The 23336-nt window shown below is 43.8% G+C and overlaps 1 protein-coding gene across 5 annotated transcripts in view; it reads left to right on the forward strand.

Annotated features, from left to right (window-relative positions):
* Positions 1-21424, forward strand: part of lrp5 (low density lipoprotein receptor-related protein 5) — a 50982-nt gene extending 29558 nt beyond the window's left edge. For 2 of the 5 annotated variants that reach the window (XM_042110380.1, XM_042110382.1), the window contains exons 9-24: positions 4406-4622; positions 5775-6064; positions 6334-6560; positions 7766-7950; positions 8187-8510; positions 9670-9866; positions 10367-10584; positions 12936-13126; positions 14044-14253; positions 14550-14675; positions 14977-15213; positions 15374-15487; positions 16335-16580; positions 17645-17787; positions 17888-17985; positions 18286-21424. In XM_042110380.1, the coding sequence (XP_041966314.1) occupies positions 4406-4622; positions 5775-6064; positions 6334-6560; positions 7766-7950; positions 8187-8510; positions 9670-9866; positions 10367-10584; positions 12936-13126; positions 14044-14253; positions 14550-14675; positions 14977-15213; positions 15374-15487; positions 16335-16580; positions 17645-17787; positions 17888-17985; positions 18286-18547 (3285 nt within the window). In that variant the 3' untranslated portion in view covers positions 18548-21424. The remainder of the gene's footprint in view (positions 1-4405; positions 4623-5774; positions 6065-6333; positions 6561-7765; positions 7951-8186; positions 8511-9669; positions 9867-10366; positions 10585-12935; positions 13127-14043; positions 14254-14549; positions 14676-14976; positions 15214-15373; positions 15488-16334; positions 16581-17644; positions 17788-17887; positions 17986-18285) is intronic. The other 3 variants (XM_042110381.1, XM_042110385.1, XM_042110383.1) reach the window with 3 other exon arrangements.
* The last annotated feature ends 1912 nt before the right edge of the window (positions 21425-23336 follow it).

Consider the following 23336-nt stretch of genomic DNA (forward strand, 5'->3'; position numbering starts at 1 on the left):
TGCGCCGCGCCGGCTGGCGGGGACCACAAGCCTCCCCTCCCATGTGGATCCTCCGCCCGTCAGTGTGCTCCTCTCTGACCTCCACTAAGGGTGTGAATCTCTTCCTTTTGATTTAATTTGTTGTCTTAAGTCTGATTGAACAATTAAAATGGCAACATCCAGAAAAAAACAGGGGAAAATTAAATAGCACTGGAGGTGCTAGCACAGGAGCTAGTGAAGGAAAGCATCTGGTTGTAATTAAGGTACAAGGATAAAAGATGGGCTGTGTGGAGTTTGGGAAAACAAGGAATAAGGTAGCCTGCATAGTGCTGTATAACTTGTAGCGTCTCTGTTGACTCTGATGTCTGATCCCTGAGCCCAGAAAGAGATTGGATCCCAGCGCGCTCCCTTGCCCTAGCCTCAGGGAGCAGTCCCGCCCTCCGCCTGTCCCTAGCACGCGCTAGAGCCCTCCTCCGCCCTCCACCAGGCCTCACGCCCCTAAGCCCACAGAGCGGCCCCAGCTGCAGGCCTGATCCTCAGCCACGCTGTGAGGTGAGCCCGGCCAGGGGAGGAGAGATGTCACCATGTCGAAGGAACATGACTCCACGGAGAGCACTCTAATCGTACCTGGATTAGAGAGAGTCAGGGGTGAGCCAGGGGAATGCCCAGGCACACAGACACAGAGAGTTTGTGAGAGGCTCTCAATGGCCCTCTGCAACAACACTTAGCCAACTCACTGTCCCCTTGACTGCGCAGAGAGGTGAATGGACTCTCTCATTCTCCCCATATCTTACATTTCATCCCGTACCATTTCATGCTCCTTCATTCCCAAGTTCCTTCCTGAAGTGTTGAGCTGAACAATGTGCTGTGCTCCGCAGCAGGCTTTTCAAGGCAAGGGGAAACAGATGTCTGAAAGGTATGCTGTCCAATAAACCAGTTAATCACACCAGTGGAAAGAATCCACACCTCAATGCTGACAAAACCCTCTGAGACCAATACGGATGAACCCCCAGCATATCCTGTTGAGCCCTAGAAGAACACTTTTGTCCTTTCAGTGCATGTCAAAAACGGACCGTCAGATACATTTCCGTATTTTTTTTTTTTGTCATATTTTAGCGTTTTAAATACTGAGCTACATAACTCAATTCGTTTCCTTGTCTGGCAAAAACAAGCCATTATGTTTTCATATTGAACTGATCTAATTTCCAGAGAGCAATGCTCAAGGTGTCCAGATATGAAAACACTTTCGGAGAAAATGTAAAAGGCATGTGAAATGTAGTGGTGTTTCAAAGGCTGTTCTGGATCATTAGGACTTGGAGGACTTGTTATTTGTACGTGGACTCCTGCTCTATCTGGAATTTGCTGTTGTTGATTTGACATGATGCCATATTTTCCCGGGAATGGGGTTGTTGTCAAGTCAGTAAACTCAACCTCTCTGGACAAAGCTTGTTTTACATAAAGAGGATTATCTAACAGTCCTTGTTGTAAACTATAGGACATCTTTTTTAGCCATTGCCATTATACCAGTGGGACCCTGGTACTTCTCTGTCTAAAGCCACTGACCCGTTGTGTCATCTGGTTTGTTACTTCAGTCTGAAGCGTGGATTGAAGTATGAATAAAGTGAATCCCTCAACCACCAATCATTTCCACAGTTGTGTTCATCATGAAGGAGATCACAACACATTTCTGCCTGTTGTTTGACTCTGCTTCTGTTATAGTGCATGTATGGGGTAAAAGACAGACACAGTAGGTAGATTAGACACAGTAGGTAGATTATTCCTCTATTATGCCTTGAGTCTTGAGTTGGAATTGGCCATGAAGTTTAGCTTAGGTGTCGAGGCCACCATGACAGGAGGTGAAAAAGAGGTGAGGGCCAATGAATCCCATTCCATCCAGTTTTCCTTCTTGTGATTAGCTCTGCAGTATCGGTATTTTTTTGCTTCCTCGGCGGATTGTTGATTCCCTTTCCCCTCACACTTCCTCTGCTCATGTTGTTCCAGTGTCAGACTTCACTGGACTTCTATTCTGGCGCTGCCTTTGTATGATGGTGAAAAATGTATTTCGGCCCACCGCATTCATCTGCTGCCCCTCTCTCTCTCTCTCTCTCTCTCTCTCTCTCTCTCTCTCTCTCTCTCTCTCTCTCTCTCTCTCTCTCTCTCTCTCTCTCTCTCTCTCTCTCTCTCTCTCTCTCTCTCTCTCTCTCTCTCTCTCTCTCTCTCTCTCTCATATTCCCTCTTTGTCTCTGTGGTACCTTGGAGAGGAAGCCACACGATGCCCCAGCTGTAGGAAGCAAGGGGCTGAATTACAGAAATAAATCATGTCCACACTCCGAGAGGGCAGCAGCCCATGGCAGCCGGCCGGGACTCCACTCGGCCCGCTCCCCCCGGCCGGCCGGCCGCCGCAACACAGGAAGCGGCGCAGGACAGCCCAGAGACGCGCGGGGAGGAAGTCTTTGTTTTAAGAGCCCCCTTCACACCAGAAAATAGGCCACATTAATCCTGCCTGTCACCTCATGCACACCGTCCACACGCATAAATCGCTCATCAGCCACTGACGGCGCTTGAGGAAACACTGGAGCTTGGGTTTTTTAGTGTTTTTTAAGTCTCCGTTCATGTTGAAATGTTTCAACATAGTGTGCTGATGATCACACAGGTGTGAACCCCCCCCCCCGTCCCCCCCGTCCCCTGTCCCCGTCCCCCACAGCGATTTGAAGGGAAAGTATTTGTTTGTGGAGAAGTTCCAGTTGTGAGCTCATATCCACAGTATTTCCTTCTTTACTCATTCATTCTTTTTACGAGCCACTAGCAGACGATCCAAACATTGTGGTAGCTTTTGGACACCACCTACGTTTTTGAAGGCTTTGGTCTAGATCGTAAATTGCATTGATTCATTGCATTCATCCATTTTGTTTGATTGGTCATTAGTATGGCAGCCGTGTTGGGGGCAGCCGTGGCCTACTGGTTAGCACTTCGGACTTGTTACCGGATGGTCGCCGGTTCGAACCCCGACCAGTAGGCACGGCTGAAGTGCCCTCTAACAAGGCACCTAACCCCTCACTGCTCCCCGAGCACCGCTGTTGTTGCAGGCAGCTCACTGCGCCGGGATTAGTGTGCTTCACCTCACTGTGTTCACTGTGTGCTGAGTGTGTTTCACTAATTCACGGATTGGGATAAATTCAGAGACCAAATTTCCCTCACGGGATCAAAAGAGTGTATATATACATACTTATACTTAGTAGTCCTTGACTCAGTTTGGACTTCACAAAGGGTGGTTAATATTTGAGCTTCACTGTACACCCATCCCTTCTATGCGCCTGAAACACTGTGCTGATTGGCTGGGATTGTTTATGGCTTGGTCCGAGCCACCATGTTTGGTGACTACACACAGCCCTGGCTCTGCAAACCGGAAACTGTTTTTGAGTGCAAACACAGAACAGACTGCTAGAAGACATAGAATTTGACAAACGGTGTGTGGGATTAGAATCCTGGACTGCACCTTTAAATGTGCTGGGGCCCGTCACACTTCATATTTGTTGGTTTAGAGCTGTAAGTATTTACTTCAGCTTACACCAGTTTGCCATAAAAAACCGTCCCGTCTATTTTCAGAATCACATTTTCTGTAATAGTAATGCAAGGATAGGATGCAGAGGCTATAATTTCAGCCTTTTCAAAAACTTCAACAGTGGTTCCCAAGAGCACATTTAGTTCCAATACTCTCTCTCCCTCTCTCTCTCTCTCTCTGTCTCTCTCTCTCTCTCTTTCTCCCCCTCTCTCTCTCTCTCTCTCTTTCTCTCTCGCTCTCACACTTGCATGCTTTGGCACCACTCCCCATATCACTTTACCTAATTTTCTCTGCTATAATGGATGCCTTGTGACTGGAATCCTATACTGTCACATTTATTCATTTAACATGTGATATATTCTGCAAAAGTAAGGTTTGTGTTGTGCCTTCTTTTCTGTACAGACAAACTTGTGTTTTGTCTTTAACCATATAATCAGTCGTGCCACCCCCAATTGCTTAAAATAGGTTCTCTGTTGGCAATTGTGTGCAGAGTTTTATTTTTTTCATTAGTTTCAGCAGTGCGTTGGTTCATAAATACTCTAAGTAATGATCAGATAAGCTGGATCTATCAAGTTAATTCAACACCTGTGTTATAACACCATACTGATGAAGACTGCCTCATTAAAGTTGTTGTCTAATCCATTTTTGCATTCAGTCAACATGACATCATTCCTTCAGTGAAATAGAATGTGGTCTGGCAGAGATGTTAAGCACCCCATCTGTTTGGACATAATAAACAAATAAACGATGTAACTAACAAATAAATGAATAGCCATCGGTACGACCATGTTCCTATGTTTGGGGTTGGCCCCCATTGGGTTCACTGCTATGAGCGTGTTGAACATGTTGCCTGTTCTGTCCCAGGTGATCAACATCGACGGCACAGGGAGAGTGACCCTGCTAGAGGACAAGCTGCCGCACATCTTCGGCTTCACGCTGCTCGGCGACCACATCTACTGGACAGACTGGCAGCGGCGGAGCATCGAGCGCGTCCACAAGCACACAGCCGAGCGTGAGATCATCATCGACCAGCTGCCTGACCTCATGGGCCTCAAGGCCACCAAAGTCACCGAAACATTTGGTAAGAGAGCGGCCCACCTCCTTTGAAGAGATGATTATCTCTGTGATGGGGTTGGAAGGAGATGCATCATATTAATGCATTTTACTCTTGTCAGAGAGAATTTTTATATACCAGGTACAAAATTGTGGTTGTTATGATGCGGATGTATTGTTCCGGGTGATACGCCCATATAGGGGCAGATTTGAATGCTTGCTCATGATTGGTTTAGATAATGGATTGGCTTGTTTGTAACTTGTCTGAATCACTGGACAGTTGTTTACAAGGTGCTAAGAGCAACATTACCTGCTATTTGTTGTGACTGAGAGGATGTTGGACTCCTTTGTTGTGGTAAACTAATTGGGGTGGAAGTGCTGCTCTAGCGTTGATTAAAATCGCTTCCTTTCAAGTGTTATGGAGGTGAATATCCTTTATATCCTGTTGGTGGTCCCGTGCCTGTTTCCCAGGCATTTATTGGTTTGAGATGCCTTGTAAGCTGTCTACCTGGACATGTTTTCTCCCGGTCTCAGCTTTTGCCGTAGCTTGGTCATCAGTGTGCAGAATGTTGTGAGCTTCTGAAATGTTGAAAAAATAGGTTTAGTACGACAGGGATGCTAAATTGCATCTACAGCTGTACTGTTGGGAACGAATGAAAAGCTTTCCAGATATTCAGAGTTGCCCTAGTCTGTTGTTGCAATTCAGGTGATAAGGTTTAGAGTTTAGAATGTGCTCTTTACACAGTGTTTTCTTAAGGTCACCTGCACTGAAAAAAGGCTTTACTACAGCATTACTCTCTGTTCAAATACATCTGAGGTATTTTAATGACTTGGAGATTATTTAAGAGCTGTGTTAATCCATTGTCACACAAAACATGCCATTCCAATGGCAGCTAGTTAGGGTAAATAAGTCATTATTGCAGATAAACTAGGGGATAATAGGACCGAGTATAAATGTGTAACCTTTAAACAAACGAATACTCTAGCCATTGGTGCTTTATCACAGAAAGCTAAAACAACAGTGAGCATTCTTGGTCATCACATTTCTCTTGCGTTCTTGTTTTATTTCGCATACCCAGTCAATCCTGTCCATGTTACTCACTTTCAGTATCTCTCATTCTCTCTTTTCCTTCTCCCCCTCTTCTGTGACTATCCCTCGTTCACTCTCTGTCCCTCTCAGGAACCAATGGATGTGCGGAGAGCAATGGCGGCTGCAGCCACCTGTGTTTCCACCGTCCGCAGGGCCTGCGCTGTGCCTGCCCCATGGGCTTGGAGCTGCTGAGTGACCTGCGCACCTGCGTGGTGCCCGAGGCCTTCCTGCTCTTCACCAACCGCGCCGACATCCGCAGCATCTCGCTGGGCACCAACAGCAACGACGTGGCCATCCCCCTCACCGGCGTCAAGGAGGCCTCTGCCCTGGACTTTGATGTGGCCGAGAACCGCATCTACTGGACCGATGTCAGCACTAAGGTGATGACGAGTGTTTATGAGCGATATTGAAATATGGATGTAGATACAGCATGTATGCACCCCAAAACTTATCAGCACTGACTGTGGATGTATGCCAGGTCATTTGAGAAATGGGTAATAGTTAGCCTGTGGGTATTGGATGTACAGTACTGAATGTGATGATGTAGTCTTCTTTTTTTGTATGAATGGGATCTGTAAATCATTGCTTCTTATTCTCAATCATTCTCAACCAATCCCTTCTCATTCTCAATCATTCTCTGTGTTGTCAGACCATAAGCAGAGCCTTCATGAATGGCTCCTCAGTGGAACACGTGATTGAGTTCGGTCTGGACTACCCTGAGGGCATGGCTGTGGACTGGATGGGCCGGAATGTCTACTGGGCCGACACTGGCACCAACCGCATCGAGGTGGCCCGTCTCGATGGCCAGTACCGGCAGGTTCTGGTCTGCAAAGATTTAGACAACCCACGTTCCCTTGCCCTGGACCCAGCTAATGGGTGAGTGGGTCACTGGTCCTTTTCCCCATTCACACTGCTATTTCAGCTCAAACCTGCTTTGAATTGATGTGAACACCCAGAGCCAGTGTATGGTTAAGCAGAGTTGACAAATGCAGGTGTTCTAGTTGCGTCAAACTCAGAATCTTTTAGAATCTAACAAGACCATTAAAATAAAATGGAAACTAAGTAACAGATTTAAAGAAACCAGTAGCAAAGCCTTGTCCCAAATTCCTCTCTCCACCTTGGAAGGGTTCATCAGGTATGCTAAATCTAGTCTGACATACTCAAAGAGAATGGGGCCCTTATTATGCTAACATAAGACCCCAAGGGAGGGGAATCCCATTTGTGGCCCAAATCCCTTAGAATTTTGGCAGCAAATCTGAATATGTAGGGGGAGCTGAAGGAGCGTGCAGGATTTCCACCTGGGTGACTAGGACAATCCGAACACATGTTAACAAAAGGAGAGAATGCCTGAGAGGCCACAGGAATGCCTCCAGCAGCCATCGGGGACATGACTTCATGCCCAGAGTACCGCGCAGACGTGCTGGCATGTTGGCACAAGCATGTTTTCACATGAAAACGCAAACACACACATACATACGCACGCTCAAAGAGCGGGTAGAATGAGACTCTTTACAACTAAGATCGTTCTTTATGATTCTTCTAAAATTCCATGTACCCTTAAAGATCACCAAATTATTTTTAAAAAGACATGAATTTCAACCTAAAACACTAGGAGAAGTTGGTAACAACAAACAATAAACCCATGTCAGTAAAACTAATTTTGTGCTCTGATATGCACATCTGCGTATGAGCTGCATCATTGCTCCTTGAGCCAATACAGACACATTGAGTTCAGTCCATTTTTAAAAATGCCTGATGATGACTTTGATTAGGAAAATGCATTCATGCATAAACCGCCTTCATCTCATGATAAATGACAAGGACAGAGTAGGATATTTTCCCACTCTAATTGGTAGTGCTGGACGTGAAGTCAATATTAAGGACGATTTTTTCAGTTCAGTCTAGCTTTACCAGTGATTAGTTTATATAGCAGGGTTTTGAAATTCTTTGGAAACCTTTTGAAGATACGACTTCCAGAACCAGCCCCTCTCCTATTTAGTGAGCGAGTGTAGACGAGAGTGCAGATGCTCTTGTAGACGTGTGAGCGGTGCTGATGGCTCTCTGCCTCTGTCTGGCTGCAGCTACATGTACTGGACGGAGTGGGGTGGCAGGCCGAAGATTGCCAGGGCACACATGGATGGGAGCAACATTGTGACTCTGGTGGATAAAGTGGGCCGCGCCAATGGCCTCACTATCGACTACATCGACCAGCGGCTCTACTGGACTGACCTGGACACCTGCATGATTGAGTCCAGTAACATGCTGGGTAACTAAGCCATTATATGCACACACAAACAAACACATAACACAGATTGCTGTATTAAAAGTGAACAGAATCTGTACCCTTAGCAGTTCACTTTTTTAGATGTATCGTTTGACCAAATATATGCATATATACGCTAGACTGTGATTGTTGTAAACGTGGCAATGTATACATTGTAAAGGTGTTTGCCTTGCTTCTGCTATGTTGCAGTTTAAAGCATGTTTGTCCCCTCCTGCCAGGTGAGGATAGGGAGATAGTGGCTGATGACCTGCCGCATCCCTTTGGCCTGACACAGTACAGCGACTACATCTACTGGACGGACTGGAACCTGCGCAGCATCGAGCGGGCCGACAAGCGCAGCGGCCTGAACCGCACTGTGGTGCAGCACCACCTGGAGTACGGCATGGACATTCGGGTGTTCCACTCCTCGCGGCAGGACGGCTCTAACGAGTGCTCGCAGAACAACGGCCTCTGTGGTCACCTGTGTCTGGCCTCGCCCTCCGGGGCGCAGTGCCGCTGTGCCTCGCACTACACTCTCGAGTCCAACGGCCACAACTGCACATGTGAGTGACGGGAGTACAGGGCTTGGCAGCTGCTTAGTTGATAGTTTGCATGTTTTGGCAGAGAAGAAGTCAATGTGTTTTCTTCGGTCACTTAGTGCACAAGAGTAATGATGCTAGTTTAAGGAAGATGTTGTGGTTTTCTTGTGTAGCAGATATATGAACATTTATGTAGAACCTATGAAAGAGGATATTGGACAGTCAGGGTATACTTAAAGGAGTCCGCAATTTGGTCTATGGTTTTGTGAAGGGTTGTTGATATTTGAGTTCAACTGGCAATGAAAATACACTACTTTTTTTCCATACATCAGAAATATTGTATTGATTGGCTGAGAATGTATACGGTGCAGTGCAGGGCTGCCACTAACAAATAATTTTCTATCAAATGAATCTATCGGCTATTTTATCGTGGCAGTAATTGCAATGACAGCCTAGCCTACCATCGATCAGTTTAGAGTAAGCTCAGATTGCACTACATGCACAAACACATGCAATTCAATTCTAAGGTTCTTTGACTTCATTAATGACTGTAGTCCTATTGAGTAGCTATAAGGACAAATACTTCAGAAAGATCAAGTACAAGGACTAAGTCCAAACTGTTTTTGAACACAAAAACTTAACGGACAGCTAGAGGACTGTGAGGAACAGTTCACTGAAATAAATAGAGGAGCAATTCAACAAAAAAGTGTTTTGGGTTAGAATGGTGGACTGCACCGTTTAAAGCCAGATGTTTGGAGAGGAATGAGTAAGAGGCTGGACTGCACAGTTAGTCTAATTAGACCAATAGATGAGAAGATGTCTAATAGGACTGAAAGATCTTTATCTTGCTTACTTTGGAACGTTTGTGGAGGATTGTAGATTTGCTGCCATTCTTTTGTCATTACATTTTTGGTCAAGTAGAAGCTATATTCAATCTTGATGTGGCTCATTGAAAATGTTGGCAGTAAATCTAGTATTTTCTCAAAATGAATGAATGTTATTTTTCTGCTTGTTATTTTTCAGAATGTTATTTTTCTGCGTCATATTGGCACCGATCATGAAACATGTTTCATTATTGAGTTAAGAACATCTTGATGAGGAACTGTGATTTGTCCAATTTTCATCTCACACCATTGGCTGTGTAAAACATGAAGTGTCATCTGCTCCTGCTTTCTCTCTCCAGCTCCCTCCAGCTTCCTGCTCTTCAGCCAGAAGGCGTCCATCAGCCGCATGGTGCTGGGGGAGCAGAGCCCTGACATCATCCTGCCCATCCACGTGCAGCGCAGCGTCCGGGCCATCAGCTACGACCCGCTGGAGCACCTGGTGTACTGGGTGGACGGCCGCGGGAACATCAGACGGGCACGTGATGACGGAACCCAGGTAAGCGGTCTGATCCCTCCCAGCTAACTCCCCAACTTAAAGGAAGATTCTGGTATTTAGCACTTTGAGTCCCTTTTCTGGTTGGTTTTGGATGAACTAGAGTGGTGGACACCGAAATTTTGACGATTGGTCCTGTTTCGACTTTTCTGACTCGTTTTGAATCGGCTTTGACTACTCAGAGTGGCTGCCTACAGGCATGCTCAAACATGTCTTAAAACAACCCTTAACATTGTTGCTTTCACACCTGTGTGTCTGGAGCAGTTGAATCAGTGGAGCATTTCCCCTCAAAGATTGGTTTATTTTAAAAAAAGGTTTTATATTATATTATATTTTTTATATATATATATATATATATATATACACACACACACACACACACACACACACACACACACACACACACACACACACACACTGTGCCTTGAAAATGACCAATGCCATTGATCATCTGCCCTCCTTAGTGTTCTGACCAGCTCCTGTTCTCTCGTCTCTTTGCACAGTCGTTCTCCGTGGTGTCCACCACGCCCGTCTCCCACCAGGCGGACACGATCAAGCTGCCCCACGATCTGAGCCTGGACCCTTACAGCCGCACCGTCTACTGGACCTGTGAGACCACCAACACCATCAACATCCAGCGGATGGACGGGAGCTCCGTGGGCATGGTCCTCCGAGACGATGTGGACAAGCCCCGTGCCATTGTGGTCAACGCTGAGAAAGGGTGAGAGCCAGACGATCACTCAGAATGAGATGTTCGTTCTTAAAAAAACTCTCTGACAGGTGTCGTGGTGTTCAGATACTTCCACAGCCACTCTTGAAAGCCTCTCTAATATGGGAGTGGCCGTGGCCGTGCAGACTAGCATTCAAATCGCTATGTGAAACTGGCATTATTTGTCACCACTGTGCCTGTCAGTGTTTAGGCAAATCCATGCAGCAGGGTCCCAGCAGGAGGGGCCTGTTTGGCAGCGCCGGGGTGATTAGGTGTCTGGTGAGCTCAAGTTGACAGCCTCTCATTAAGAGAGAGAGAGAGAGCTTAGTTTCTCGTGGAGTCGATTTCTTTCGTTTCCTTTCCTTTTTTTGATACGATCGGAGGAACGAGCCACTCCCTTTGGTGGGGAGCTGGGAGATGTGTAGCATTAACCCCAGGCCCTCCGCTGAGCTCCATCTGCGGAGCATATGGGCCATCTGTGGCCCTGCGCGGCGCTGCTTGCTGGCGGTCGGGGCATGGTTAGGGTTTGGCCGTCTCCACTGTAATTGTGCGTGGCCATTGTTAGTGGGCCTGCCATCCATGTTAGTTTCTATTTGCAGCTTTTTCCCCCCTTCACAGCCCAGCCTGGCTGCACTGGAAAAAAGCTTAATAAATTACTGCGACCTTTTCACACGTGTTGATCTTTGTCCTGAGGTGAACCTTGTGCACAAAAATGGTTAAGCTCACAGGAGAAGGAGTTCTGGCAGTTGTGATTGGCTGTGTCTGAAGTTTCTTTTTTCCCTATCTTTTTTATAATTAGTAGCTGCTCTCCCCTCCCTGGTGGCTGTATATTTATAGGTGGCTTTCCTAGTCGCTGGAAATGCCATGCTCAAGTAAATGACGCTGGGCTTGTCCCCAGGAACAAAAACAGTGGAACTGCTCATATACTGAGGAATATGGCTTGTGGTGGTCTTGATCTGAAAATTGTGAACTCGAATTCCTATTGGATTCCACATTCTAAGCTCCTCACTCCCACTTGCTGTGGCACTTCAGTGTGTGGCTGATGGGTCTGATGGGGTCTAGCCCTGTATACAGTACTTGACACAGATGTCTGTCACTATACAGGGTCACATTTTTTTCCTTTTTTATGGCTTGTTTGCTTTTAAAACACAAAAATAGAAGCAGCAGTATATGTGCCAGATGCTTTGTGTGTGGGTCCAGCCATTGTGCTGATTTCATTATTCTACTGGAATTCTTCAGGGGGGTTAAGGGAGTCTCCCTTTCCCATTTCATTATCAGAGTGATGTCATGGGCTGAGTGGCTTCAGTTGTGACTGGGCTCAGAATCGCTTAGTCAGAGGGATATATAGCAAGAAACGTGCAACAAGTTTGTCTACTGGACTTGGATTGGAGAATTGCCTCTAGCAAAGCTAAAAATGCGTTCTTTGATTTTGGCAGAAGTGTCCCTGTAATTGTAGACATCTGTTTTGTGGATTTGTAATCATTCTGAAACTGACAGTTGGGTGTTGGACAGTTTGGCAGTAAGGTGTGCTATTCCCCTTGCACGAGCGCCATCCACATTATGTACTTGATCTGTTTGCCTTTGTCTAGCGATATAGACTAAGCAAATTGTCAGGGTATGCTTGTACTCTTTTTGAGCTTCTTAGCAACAAAGTCACTCACTCTCTGACTAAGACATGTACGGGTGTCTACATCAAGCATATGGATCTCTCTCCTAATTAGAGGAGTCAGTCTGACACCCAGCTGGCACTAAGATAAGACATCCAGTATTGTTCCCTTTGACATGCTTTCATGAAGCCACACAAAATTGCAAGCAGATGAGGAAATGCTTTTTTTTCTCCCTCCAAAATTGGATTCTAAACAAGTTCTTTGCGTGACTTGATAAAAACTGGCGTCGGACATAACAAACATTGTATGAGCAGTCTGTCCTTTTCAGAGATCATTAGCTGTCCTCTTCCTAGTGCATGTGCCCTCCCTTCATATCTGCTCTGTCTGTCAACTTTCAACTGAACACCAACATCAGCTTATACACGTTTTGTTATCGGTGCAGTCCCAAATGATGTTTCCCTCTCTGTTGTATTTCTTTAGCAACAGCGTTCCCACTACAAACTCATCTAATCTCATTTTATCTCTAGACTAGGGTGTGACCATGAAACAAATCTCAGTCATAAAGCGAAACATAAATATGTATCATTTGCTTCCGTCTCTAAACAAACTACACTGCATTGTGGCTATTTGACATAGTAAGCATGAAAGGGCAAATAAGTAACTTTAACAAATGTAAATGGTTAGCAGTATTATATTGGTCATCGACTATATGACCGTTGGACCCACTAAAGAGGTGTTGTTTTTATTGCTGCATAGGTACATGTACTTCACCACAGTGCAGGATCGCTCTGCCAAAATTGAGGGTGCGTCTCTGGACGGCACGGAGCGAGAGTCACTCTTCACTACCAGCCTGATTAGGCCAGTGGCCCTGGCCCTTGACAACAAGCTGGGCAAGCTCTTCTGGGTGGACGCCGACCTGAAACGCATCGAAAGCAGTGACCTATCAGGTGAGTCCTACAAACATGGCTAATCAGTGGACGTGCCAGTCCCAACGGGTCATTAAGTCATAAACAGATAGGAGACCTGCATACCTGCACCTGCATACTTTCGCCTGAAATGGAGCCTGACCTGGTTCTTGTATAGACTTCTCAAAAACAGTCTGATCTCAGTCCAGTTTGTTCTCGGTCTCAGGGCTTGACTAGTGAACTTTGAACGGTTCATCGAGGAGGGTACCCTTTCGCTTTTGATTTTAAGCAGAGATGCCAGCAGCTATTTTTTTCACAGGATGCTGATTAACGCTGTTCGTTTTAGTCTTTTCCTGTCATTGAGCTATTTGCCTTGGACAGAGAGATCCTGATCTCACACTGACATGATTATGCCTTGCTGATCTCCAAGTACTCCACCCAATACAGTTCCCATGCAGATTTCAAACTGATGACACTTCATGTTAGTGTTGCGAAACAAATCGCCTTTCCTCTCAGTAGGATAGTTTTGAAGAGGAATAGAGATTTCTTGCCTCATTGAAGTTTTGTGTGAAACTTGTGTTGACTTTTCTGGAGTCTGTGGGCCTTCTTCACTCTCCTGTACCACAGCACCCCATAGAGGATCATGTTATAAGCTGGCAGCAGCAGAGCTGTCCGATCATAACCAGATGCTATGTAGTGTCAGGTTTTGGATGCATGGGACAGATGAGCATTCCATTCCCTTTGTGTTTACCCCTGTACACTGGAAACACCTATCAGTGGGAAATGTGAACTTGCACTAGACCAACAGAGCTATAGAGGTGCTACTACAGGGTTGCTATAGTCTTGACCGAATACAGGGAAAGAGAGGGGTATGATGCCACTAGCATAAATGAGTTAGACATTAGCTTTGGGTTGGTGTAGTACTTGATTCTCATGCGATCTTCTCTCTGTCCTCTTAGGAGCCAATCGGATTGTCCTTCAGGACTCCAGTATGTTCCAGCCTGTGGGTCTCACTGTGCTGGGAGACCACTTGTACTGGATCGACCGACAGCATCAGATGATCGAGCGCGTCGACAAGCTGACGGGAGAGAAGCGGACCCGCATCCAGGGACGGATCGTCTACCTCACCGGCATTCACGCAGTGGAGGACATTGACCCAGATGAGCTTGGTAGGTTTTAGCATTTGACTAGCTGTAATCAATGTTTATGTAAGCACTCAAAAGGTCATTAAACACATATAGATTTATAAAAACATTTCACTTGTATTGGTCAGGAAATGTAAAGATAAGAGACATTTGAACTGTTTTGAAACTTTCATACTTTTGAATGGTGCCTGCTGATGCCTGTAGGTCTGTAGATCAGGACAATGCAATTAAATATGTAATAAGCAGTTGTTACAGAAAGTAGTAGTAGTCGTACTGGTACTAGTAGTCGTACATTAATCCCTATTATTTTCTGTCCACAGCGGCCCACCCTTGTTCCCGTGATAATGGTGGCTGTTCCCACATCTGTATCGCCAAGGGTGATGGAACACCACGTTGCTCCTGCCCTATGCACCTTGTGCTGCTGCAGAATCTTCTTACCTGTGGAGGTACGAGACCCTTAACTCCCACTGGAATTTCCTCTGGCCCCCCAGTCTAGACCATAATAATTCAGCACTTTAGATTAAAAAGATTTAGTCCAAACAAAACATGTCAGTTGAGTCAACAAAGTCCTAAAAGATGCATCAAAATAAGTCACAGAGCTCTCTAGAAGTGTCACTTATAATCTTTGACATATTATATTATGTTAAGATGTCCTAATTAGTAGTAGCAATGTTGAGCAGCTGGTATAAAAAGGCCACTGGGCAGTGCCCAGACATCTGGGCTAATCTCTGGCATCTCACCTCACAGAGCCCCCTACCTGCTCCACGGAGCAGTTCACATGTGCCACCGGAGACATCGACTGCATCCCCATGGCGTGGCGCTGCGATGGCTTCGCTGAGTGCGACGACAGCAGTGACGAGGAGAACTGCCCCGTCTGCTCGGCCCTCCAGTTCCAGTGCGATAAGGGCCAGTGCATCAGCGCCCAGCTGCGCTGCAACGGCGAGCCCGACTGCGCAGACAACTCCGATGAGCAGGAGTGTGAAAGTAGGTCCCCCTGTTTACATCGGTATGAATAGGGACTATTGTCTAAGACTATCGTACATACAGCATGAATCTACGTGTACAGAGGTCTGAGAGTATAAGATGTTGTGGTGAATGTAATGTGATGACTGATGTTTCTTTTTTTTGTTGATGTCCCAACCAGCCATCTGCCAGCCCAACCAGTTCCGCTGCAGTAACAGTCAGTGCATCCTGAAGAAGCAGCAGTGTGACTCCTACTCAGACTGTGCTGACAACTCTGACGAGATGTACTGCGATTGTGAGTTCACTTGCATCTCATACCAAATGCTACTAATTGTTGCTGTTGGTGAGGAAGAGTGAAACCTCCTGAAAGCAGGTTGTGAGTTGAAAAAGGGGGAGGGGGGGGGCAAAATAGGGTAGAAGTTGTATATCCTCCTCTATGGCCTTTTAACAGGCTCAAATTGTAGAAGAAACATTCTGAATGGTTATGTTATTTGATTCTCTTGCGTTAGTGCCAGTGGGAAGGCATTGCAATCTCACACAAATGGATTTTGTAACTTAAGTCACATTCCAAACAAGCTGGATCACTATGCCTTAAAGGCATGTTATCTGTGGTGTGGCTAACTGTGAAGCAGTACAGCAGATCATGGTAGCCTTAGGGTGGCAAAACAAACAGAATAGATTTGTTTTGAAGAGAAGACATTAGTGAGTAGTAGTGGTGGTAGTTGTAGTAGTAGAAGTGTAGAAATACAGCTGTTTACAATTTTAACAAACTAAGAATTCTTTATTCACTGTGCTGAAGTCAATTGTCAAGAGCTTTGTCAGCATTTGGACACAGTCCTCAGGCATTGGGGCTTTGTTCTGGTCACACATCTGGCATTGGGCACACCACAACACACGAGGACAAGACACTTCCCAACAGAAGGAAATTCACAAGCCCTCTGTCTGAAAAGCAGAACAGAGTCCATGCTCTTCAAAGAAAGGCTCTACTTAATCATAATCATCCGAAACATTGCCACAAACACCAGTTGTTCACAACTGTAGCTGTGATGGACAGGAAGTGTATTTTGTATGGGTGGTCTGTGTATGTTGTACTCTTTCTGAAGTGAGACATGAGTGTGTTTGTTCTCTGGGTCTCCTCACAGCAGATTTCATCCCCCCGCCTGGTGAGGACCTTCCTACCCACAACAAAACAGTGGGCAAGGTCATCGGCATCATCCTGACTGTGTTTGTGCTGGGCGGCATGTACTTCGTCTGCCAGAGGATGGTGTGTCGCTGCTACAAGGGGCCGAACGGGGCCTTCCCTCACGAGTACATCAGTGGAACACCCCATGTGCCGCTCAACTTCATCGCCCCGACCAACTCCCAGCACGGCACCTTCACAGGTAAAGGTCAGCACACTCTCTTACCCTCCTGGCCCACTCTAACAAAGGGAGACTTTCCAGCTTTTTATCGGTCAGAGTCTGTAGCGTCAGTTCTCTAGTGCTTACAGTGATTATTTAGGGGTTGTACTAGTTAACCAGCTAGAAAGTACAGAATCCCCACCAACGAAACCAGTAAACTGCAAGTTGATCATCCACACATTTTAGCATGACTAAATGTTGTGACAAGCTATCTTTGTGAGCATGTTTACAAATGGCTCAGTTTTCAAGTGAACTTCTGCACAAATGCAGATGTTGCATTATAATATCTTTGTGCCGTTCCCCTGTAGTAGTACAACATGGCTGTTGCATTACAATATCTTTGTGCCATTCCCCCAGTTGTATTGTTTGCCATGATTTACTGATGTAGATGTTACAGAGCATATCACATCACATAGGAGACTTTAACTCATTGAATGCCAAGCTGTTTTCGGAAGCTTTGTCCTAGAGTGCCAGCAATCTAGACCATTGTTGATGATTTTTGTACAGCCACAGCATATTCTGTGTTATAGCTATGAACACATACAATGGCTCGTTTAAAAGGTGAGACTTTAAGCTCTCAGTGGGTGCAAACCGTGTATTTCTACACGCCTCTGTTCCTGAGAAATCCCAAGCTTAACAGTGGCTAGTTTTCATCAAAAATCGCTGTTTTTTTCTAGAAATGGAGATGTATCATCTTTCATGAAATATGAAGTGTTGCCTGTAAACTTTCCGGGAAGTGATCAGCGAGACCTGGCGAGACTGCCACCTAGTGATAGACCCACGAAAATGGCCTGGTTTTGACCTGACGTGCATGCGTCACTGATTCGACCCAAAGCGGCAACAGAGTTATGATAAAATGTCTAGATAAAATGTCCAGATTGTGCGTTTTCATGAGTTTTCAATCGTCATATATTTAATTTCCATTCATCACAAAGTCCCCAAAATCACATATAAGGTGTGTTAGAGTGTCTAGTTTCGTAATTTAAAAAAAAAAAAAATAATATTACGTTTTTGGCACTCAATGAGTTAACATGCTTGTTTGGCTGTGGCAGGGATCTCGTGTGGGAAATCCATGATGAGCTCGGTGAGCCTTATGGGCAGCAGCAGCAGTGGCGCACCCCTCTACGACAGGAACCACGTCACCGGGGCCTCGTCCAGCAGCTCGTCCAGCACCAAGGGAGCCTTCTACCCCCAGGTGTGCACTCTTTGTTCTCATTCCTTAGATGGGATAACAGAGGTGACTCAAATCCTAGTCATGTTCTGGGAGTGTGCTAAAATGTGCTTTTCTTTTACAGATTCTCAACCCCCCTCCCTCACCAGCTACAGACCGCTCGCTTTACAATGCGGAGATCTTCTATTCTTCAAACAGTCCCTCCACAACCAGATCTTACAGGTCAGCTCCCATTATCTTCCCTGGAACCAGTTTGTCTTACTGAGCAGTTCTTGTGATTTTATGGGTTTTAGTATGGGTGTAAAATGAATGGTACAAGAAAATTGTGCAGTTGTACCTTGCGATTGCTCATTTTATTGCGATTGCTCATTTTATTGCTCATCCGCTGGCTACAGGTGTCTTTAACCTAAACCTAAACATTGATTGTCTTTCTTTTCTTTTTCAAACTTAAATGCTGATTTGTCTTTCTTGTCTTTTTCTTTCTCTCCCTCTCTCCATGTGTGATGTGTGGGGATGGTGAAGACCCTACATGATGCGAGGCATGGCCCCGCCCACCACGCCGTGCAGCACGGACGTGTGCGACAGCGACTACACCACCAGCCGCTGGAAGAGCAACAAATACTACATGGACCTCAACTCAGACTCTGACCCCTACCCCCCTCCCCCTACACCTCGCAGCCAGTACCTGTCTGCGGAGGAGAGCTGTCCGCCGTCCCCCTCCACCGAGCGCAGCTACTTCCACCTGTGCCCCCCGCCGCCCTCGCCCTGCACAGACTCCTCATGACACCCAGCCACGGGGGCAGGGTGGGAACTGAACAAATGAACTAACTAACTAACAAAGCCATCAATCTGTACATAAGGTTTTTTTTTTTTTTTTTCATTTTGGACAAGAAAATAGTGGAAAGAGAGAAAGCAATCCCATCGCCTCCAATCTTACTCTTGTTGTGGCTGCATGACCATGGACAAAAGGGTCTGCAAGATATCATACCATAACCATGGAGGGAGAAACATGGACAGATGACTGAATGGGACCGGGGGAGTAGTACAGCACAACCCAGCATACAGCCCAGGGGCCTCATTACAGAAAAATATCCTAACTGCTTGTCCTCTCTTAACTTAAGCTTCAAAGACAGGAAAAATCCTATCTTCCTATTATGGAAGCAGTTCCTAAACTCATGGCTGGGTCCTATCTTATCTCAGACCTCCTATCTTAAACAAAAGTATATTAATGAATAATAAATCAATAATAGTCTAATATGATTTGTTATAAATGTTTTAAAACACATAGCTTACACATTTCATATTGCTTGTCCAAGTTTTCACTTAATTAACCTATTTAGTGGAATATGCTTTATCGTGTCCCTAACTGTCATGTTCCTCATCTTACTAGGCAACAACCTAACAAGACTGTTGCAGTTGTTTTGAATTTAGGACAGGGTCTGTGTCATCCTAAATTAGGATTCCTAAATTAGAAAATTCTTGAGTTAGGATGGTTCTGTAATGGCCAAATTTTCCTAAATGCAGTTAGGAAACATGCTTCTGTAATACCAAAAATCCTAAATGCCATTCTAAACTGAGATAAGATAGGATTTCAGAGTTAGGAAGTTTCTGTAATGAGGCTCCAGCTCTGAATGGGAGTTAGAAAATCAATATGTACAGCTGAAAAATGTGGACCTACCTATATTTTAATTTTGCCTTCAATCAACTCAAGAAAACAGAGTGATAATTAGGTGAATTTTTTTTTTCAGGAAATTCCAATGAATTTGGCTCTTAAAAACTGGACAAATGTCAAGCCTAGTAATATAACAAGGTCTCTACTTATAGAAATACTTGTTATCCAGATATTAAATTATTCATCAACTGTCCAAATTAATCTAAAATACCAAAATTATTTTTAAGATATTGTAAATATGTGTAATTAAGTATATAATATTTTTGTTATGGCCACAGGAATTTGTTTTGGTATGTGAATATAAAATGTACCCGAGCATATGGTTTGGTTTTATTGAGTTTACCAAAAGTGTGTTTGCTGCTATTGTACATATATCCTATGAATAGTGATTACAACATTTGTCAAAAACTTTGCTTCTGCATTTGAGAATAGATATGGTAATGAAAATGTTAAATGTAATGTTATTAATCTCATATTTCAGATTTGGGTTGTATAGATTATATGAATACACATGTGAATTACTTTCTTACTTTGAAGGAGTCCAAATGATGGTTCTGTAAGGATCTCGGTTATGACTTGGCTGAGATCCTGCCATTACTGTGTTATACCATTAATGTTTTAGCAGTGTCTATTTGCCCCCGAGTTAGTACAGCAAAGTATCCAAGGCAAATATTCCATCTGATCGCATTTGTTTTTGGATACTTTTAGATACACAATTGAGCCTTTTCTTGATAATTGGATTGAAGCATGGGTTTGCACTGATGCAGTTAAATAATTGTATTGTCAGACCAATTTGCCAAAAAGAAAGAAAACCACTTTTATCACACACTATTTTAATGGTTTTGCTTCCTTAACGGACTACAGTCCTGACATTGTTTATGAGTTCAGACTGAGTCAAGAAATTGCTCAGAATATGTAGATGTATTGAACCTGGAAAGGCTGACTGCTCAACAGAACCTAAGCTAATTGTCTGTCCACAATAAGCCAGTAATTGTAGATGTTGATTATTTTTACAGCCTTCATCTTTCATTTCTTTGTGTTGCCAAATCTTCATGGAGGCAGCGGGAGGCAGCTGCTTCCTAGGTTTTAAGTGGTCTAAAAAGAGCATGTTTGTGAGTCTGGTCCATGTCTTACTTAAGCCCTTTTTGTCATGTGTTCTTTGTACTATTCAAATTGAGAGTGTGGTATGTGATGCAAAGTTTAAGTGTTTCATTGTAAAATCCAGCTTTTAGGTGGAACATGTGATCAAGCATGTTCAGCCAACACTAAGCACTTACAAAAAAAAGAAAGCGTCCTTTTCAGTTATTTTGATTGTAGATGTGTGTGTGTGTGTGTGTGTGTGTGTGTGTGTGTGTGTGTGTGTGTGAGTGAGAGAGAGAGAGAATGTGAATGAGTGTATATTCTGAAAAAGCTACTTGCAGAAGTAGAGCCATGTAGAAATGTTCCTCTAACCAGACCTCCATTTTAGCTGAAGCTTCTTTGCTTCTTTTATGATTAATGATTTCACTTGTGCAAGTATCCAATAAATCCATAAATCTCTGCTGCTCACGGGGACAAATAAAAGAAAGAAAGATTTTTTTAATTCACGGTTTGTCTATAGTAAATGCTGAGGTAAAAATAAAATAATGTAAGTAAAAGATTATGCTGCTTGTAGTAAAATCGGCAACCTGTTAACATGGATTTCTCTAAAAAAAAAAAAAAAAGTGATGTTCTCAGCCTGTACCTGGATATCAGCCATCACTCTTGCCTGTGGCACAGTCTGTGAGGATGGTATATGGACAGTTGAAGCATGTCCATTGTGAAAAGGAGGTTCCTCAACCTTGCCATGCTGAAATGGACCTTTCTATTAACAAAACCGTGGGAGACAATTCCACCCCCAACGCATTAACACTCTGTGTCTTGGTCTTTGTAAAGCCTCATATAGATTACTCTCGTGACAATTTTTGTATCAAAAGCATTTTTATATATTAAAGGTTCTATTTTAAAGAATGTCGTGTTCAGTATTCATTTTATCCACTCTCATGTTATGCTTGACTTGACTCAACTCTAATATATCAATAATTGCCACACCAGTACATATCTTTCATAATTTCAGATAATTTCCATATAACATACTTATCAGAGGTAGTGGGGCAATTCCATGCAAAACTGTCACATCCATAACGGCAACACAATGCCATGGTATTTAGTTAGTATGGACGTGACAGTTTTGCCCAGTGGTGACTTATTGGGACATTTGTCATGTTTCATCAGCACATGAATAGGGCATATATGTATGTAACATATATTAAGACAGAAACATAATTTTTAACTTCATCAAAGAACATTTTTATTTTGTAGGTTATTGCCACCTTGTGGCAAAATATTGTTAACACAATGTTGGAGTTACCACCATAGTTGTGGAATGGCCTATAATTATAATTCTGGAAAAAATATGAAAGCAAGTTTAGGGTGTGTGTAAATACAAATGATTAAATATAATCATACATCATCCATTATTGTTCGAATTTGTCAATTTGGCCATGACAAAGCCTGTGTAAATTAACCAAAGTGAATAGAGTCTGGTGACTCATGGTCCATGGCCTGTCATAGAAATGTGCATAACTTCAGAGATTCATGTAACACCAGAAGACAATGATGAAAGGTTTGTCATGGTACAACTGAATAGCTGTTGATTCCAATTGGTGATTGCCATCCCTTGATTATGTCGGCAAAGGAGCTGAAGTTGTATGACCCAATAAAATGCAGAACCTTGTAGGCTAATAACACCAATTGGCACTGCAACCTTCTGTGGTCAGGCAAGCTGAGTCCCTGGTGAAGGTCTACATGCTACTGAGCACATTTTCTAGATTAAGGAGTGCTTTGGGGATTTCTACCCTTCAGGGGCCCCAAACAACACATTATGATACCTGATACCTTATTTTTTTGCTGAGAGCCTTTTCAATTATGGATACACGGCCTAGAAAACTGCACCAAATCCCAGAATTTTATGTTTATCACTTTTTTCAATGAATCCTCTCCTCTCTCAATGAAACCATATATTTGCTGAAAATGTGTACTGTTTCTAATCTCACATAGCAATTACTGCCCTACCCACCATTGAGGTCCTATTGAAACAAACCCAGGTAAAAAAAAATCAGCAACTGGAAAAATGTATATTTTTGTTCCCAATTGATTTGGAATGTGGAGCACTGGAAGGTATGCTCAAAAAGTTTAGAGATGGTTAGGTTGTCTTATTCAAAAGCTATACACTCTTAAATATGGCCTAAATAGCAATTGTTCCATAAAAAATCCAATTTTATTATCCTCTTGAAACCCCTTTTTTTCTTTTTTTTTGCAATACTACACTGTAGCCAACTTTTTATTACTGTATCATACCTTTTGAACAAAAGGTCACACATTGATTCATTTTTTTTCACTGTGAATTTCTCATACACTAGGTTTTTCTCTATCTACAACAGAAATTGGGGGAACAATGAGATTAATCTTGTCAAACTGATATTTTCATGTTTTTGGGGGTTAAATTTGAAGGTGTTTTTTTTTTAAAGTATGTGTGTTTTCCTCAAACTTATTAACTACCATGTTAAATTGCTATTTTATCTCTGTAATGTAGCATAACCACACAATAAGCCTTTTTGTGCCACAAGGGCATTGAGTATGAAAAAATGAAATGTTCCGCGCAGGCTGCAAAGGGTTAAAAGTGTTTTTCTCGTTTACCAAAGAACAATTGAAAAAAATTAAAAGGTATCTAACTTCAGGGCCTTAAATGGTCAGGTGCTACAGAACTAAAAATGTAATGTTATAGATGAAATATTGAGGGAGAGCGACATGTATGACCCCTGCATGATCTTTGACCCCCATGACCTTGAGTACCTAAAAGCTGGTGTTCATTCTCAAGCAT

Source organism: Alosa sapidissima, chromosome 11 (genome assembly GCF_018492685.1).
Source record: "Alosa sapidissima isolate fAloSap1 chromosome 11, fAloSap1.pri, whole genome shotgun sequence".
Lineage (NCBI taxonomy): Eukaryota > Metazoa > Chordata > Actinopteri > Clupeiformes > Clupeidae > Alosa > Alosa sapidissima.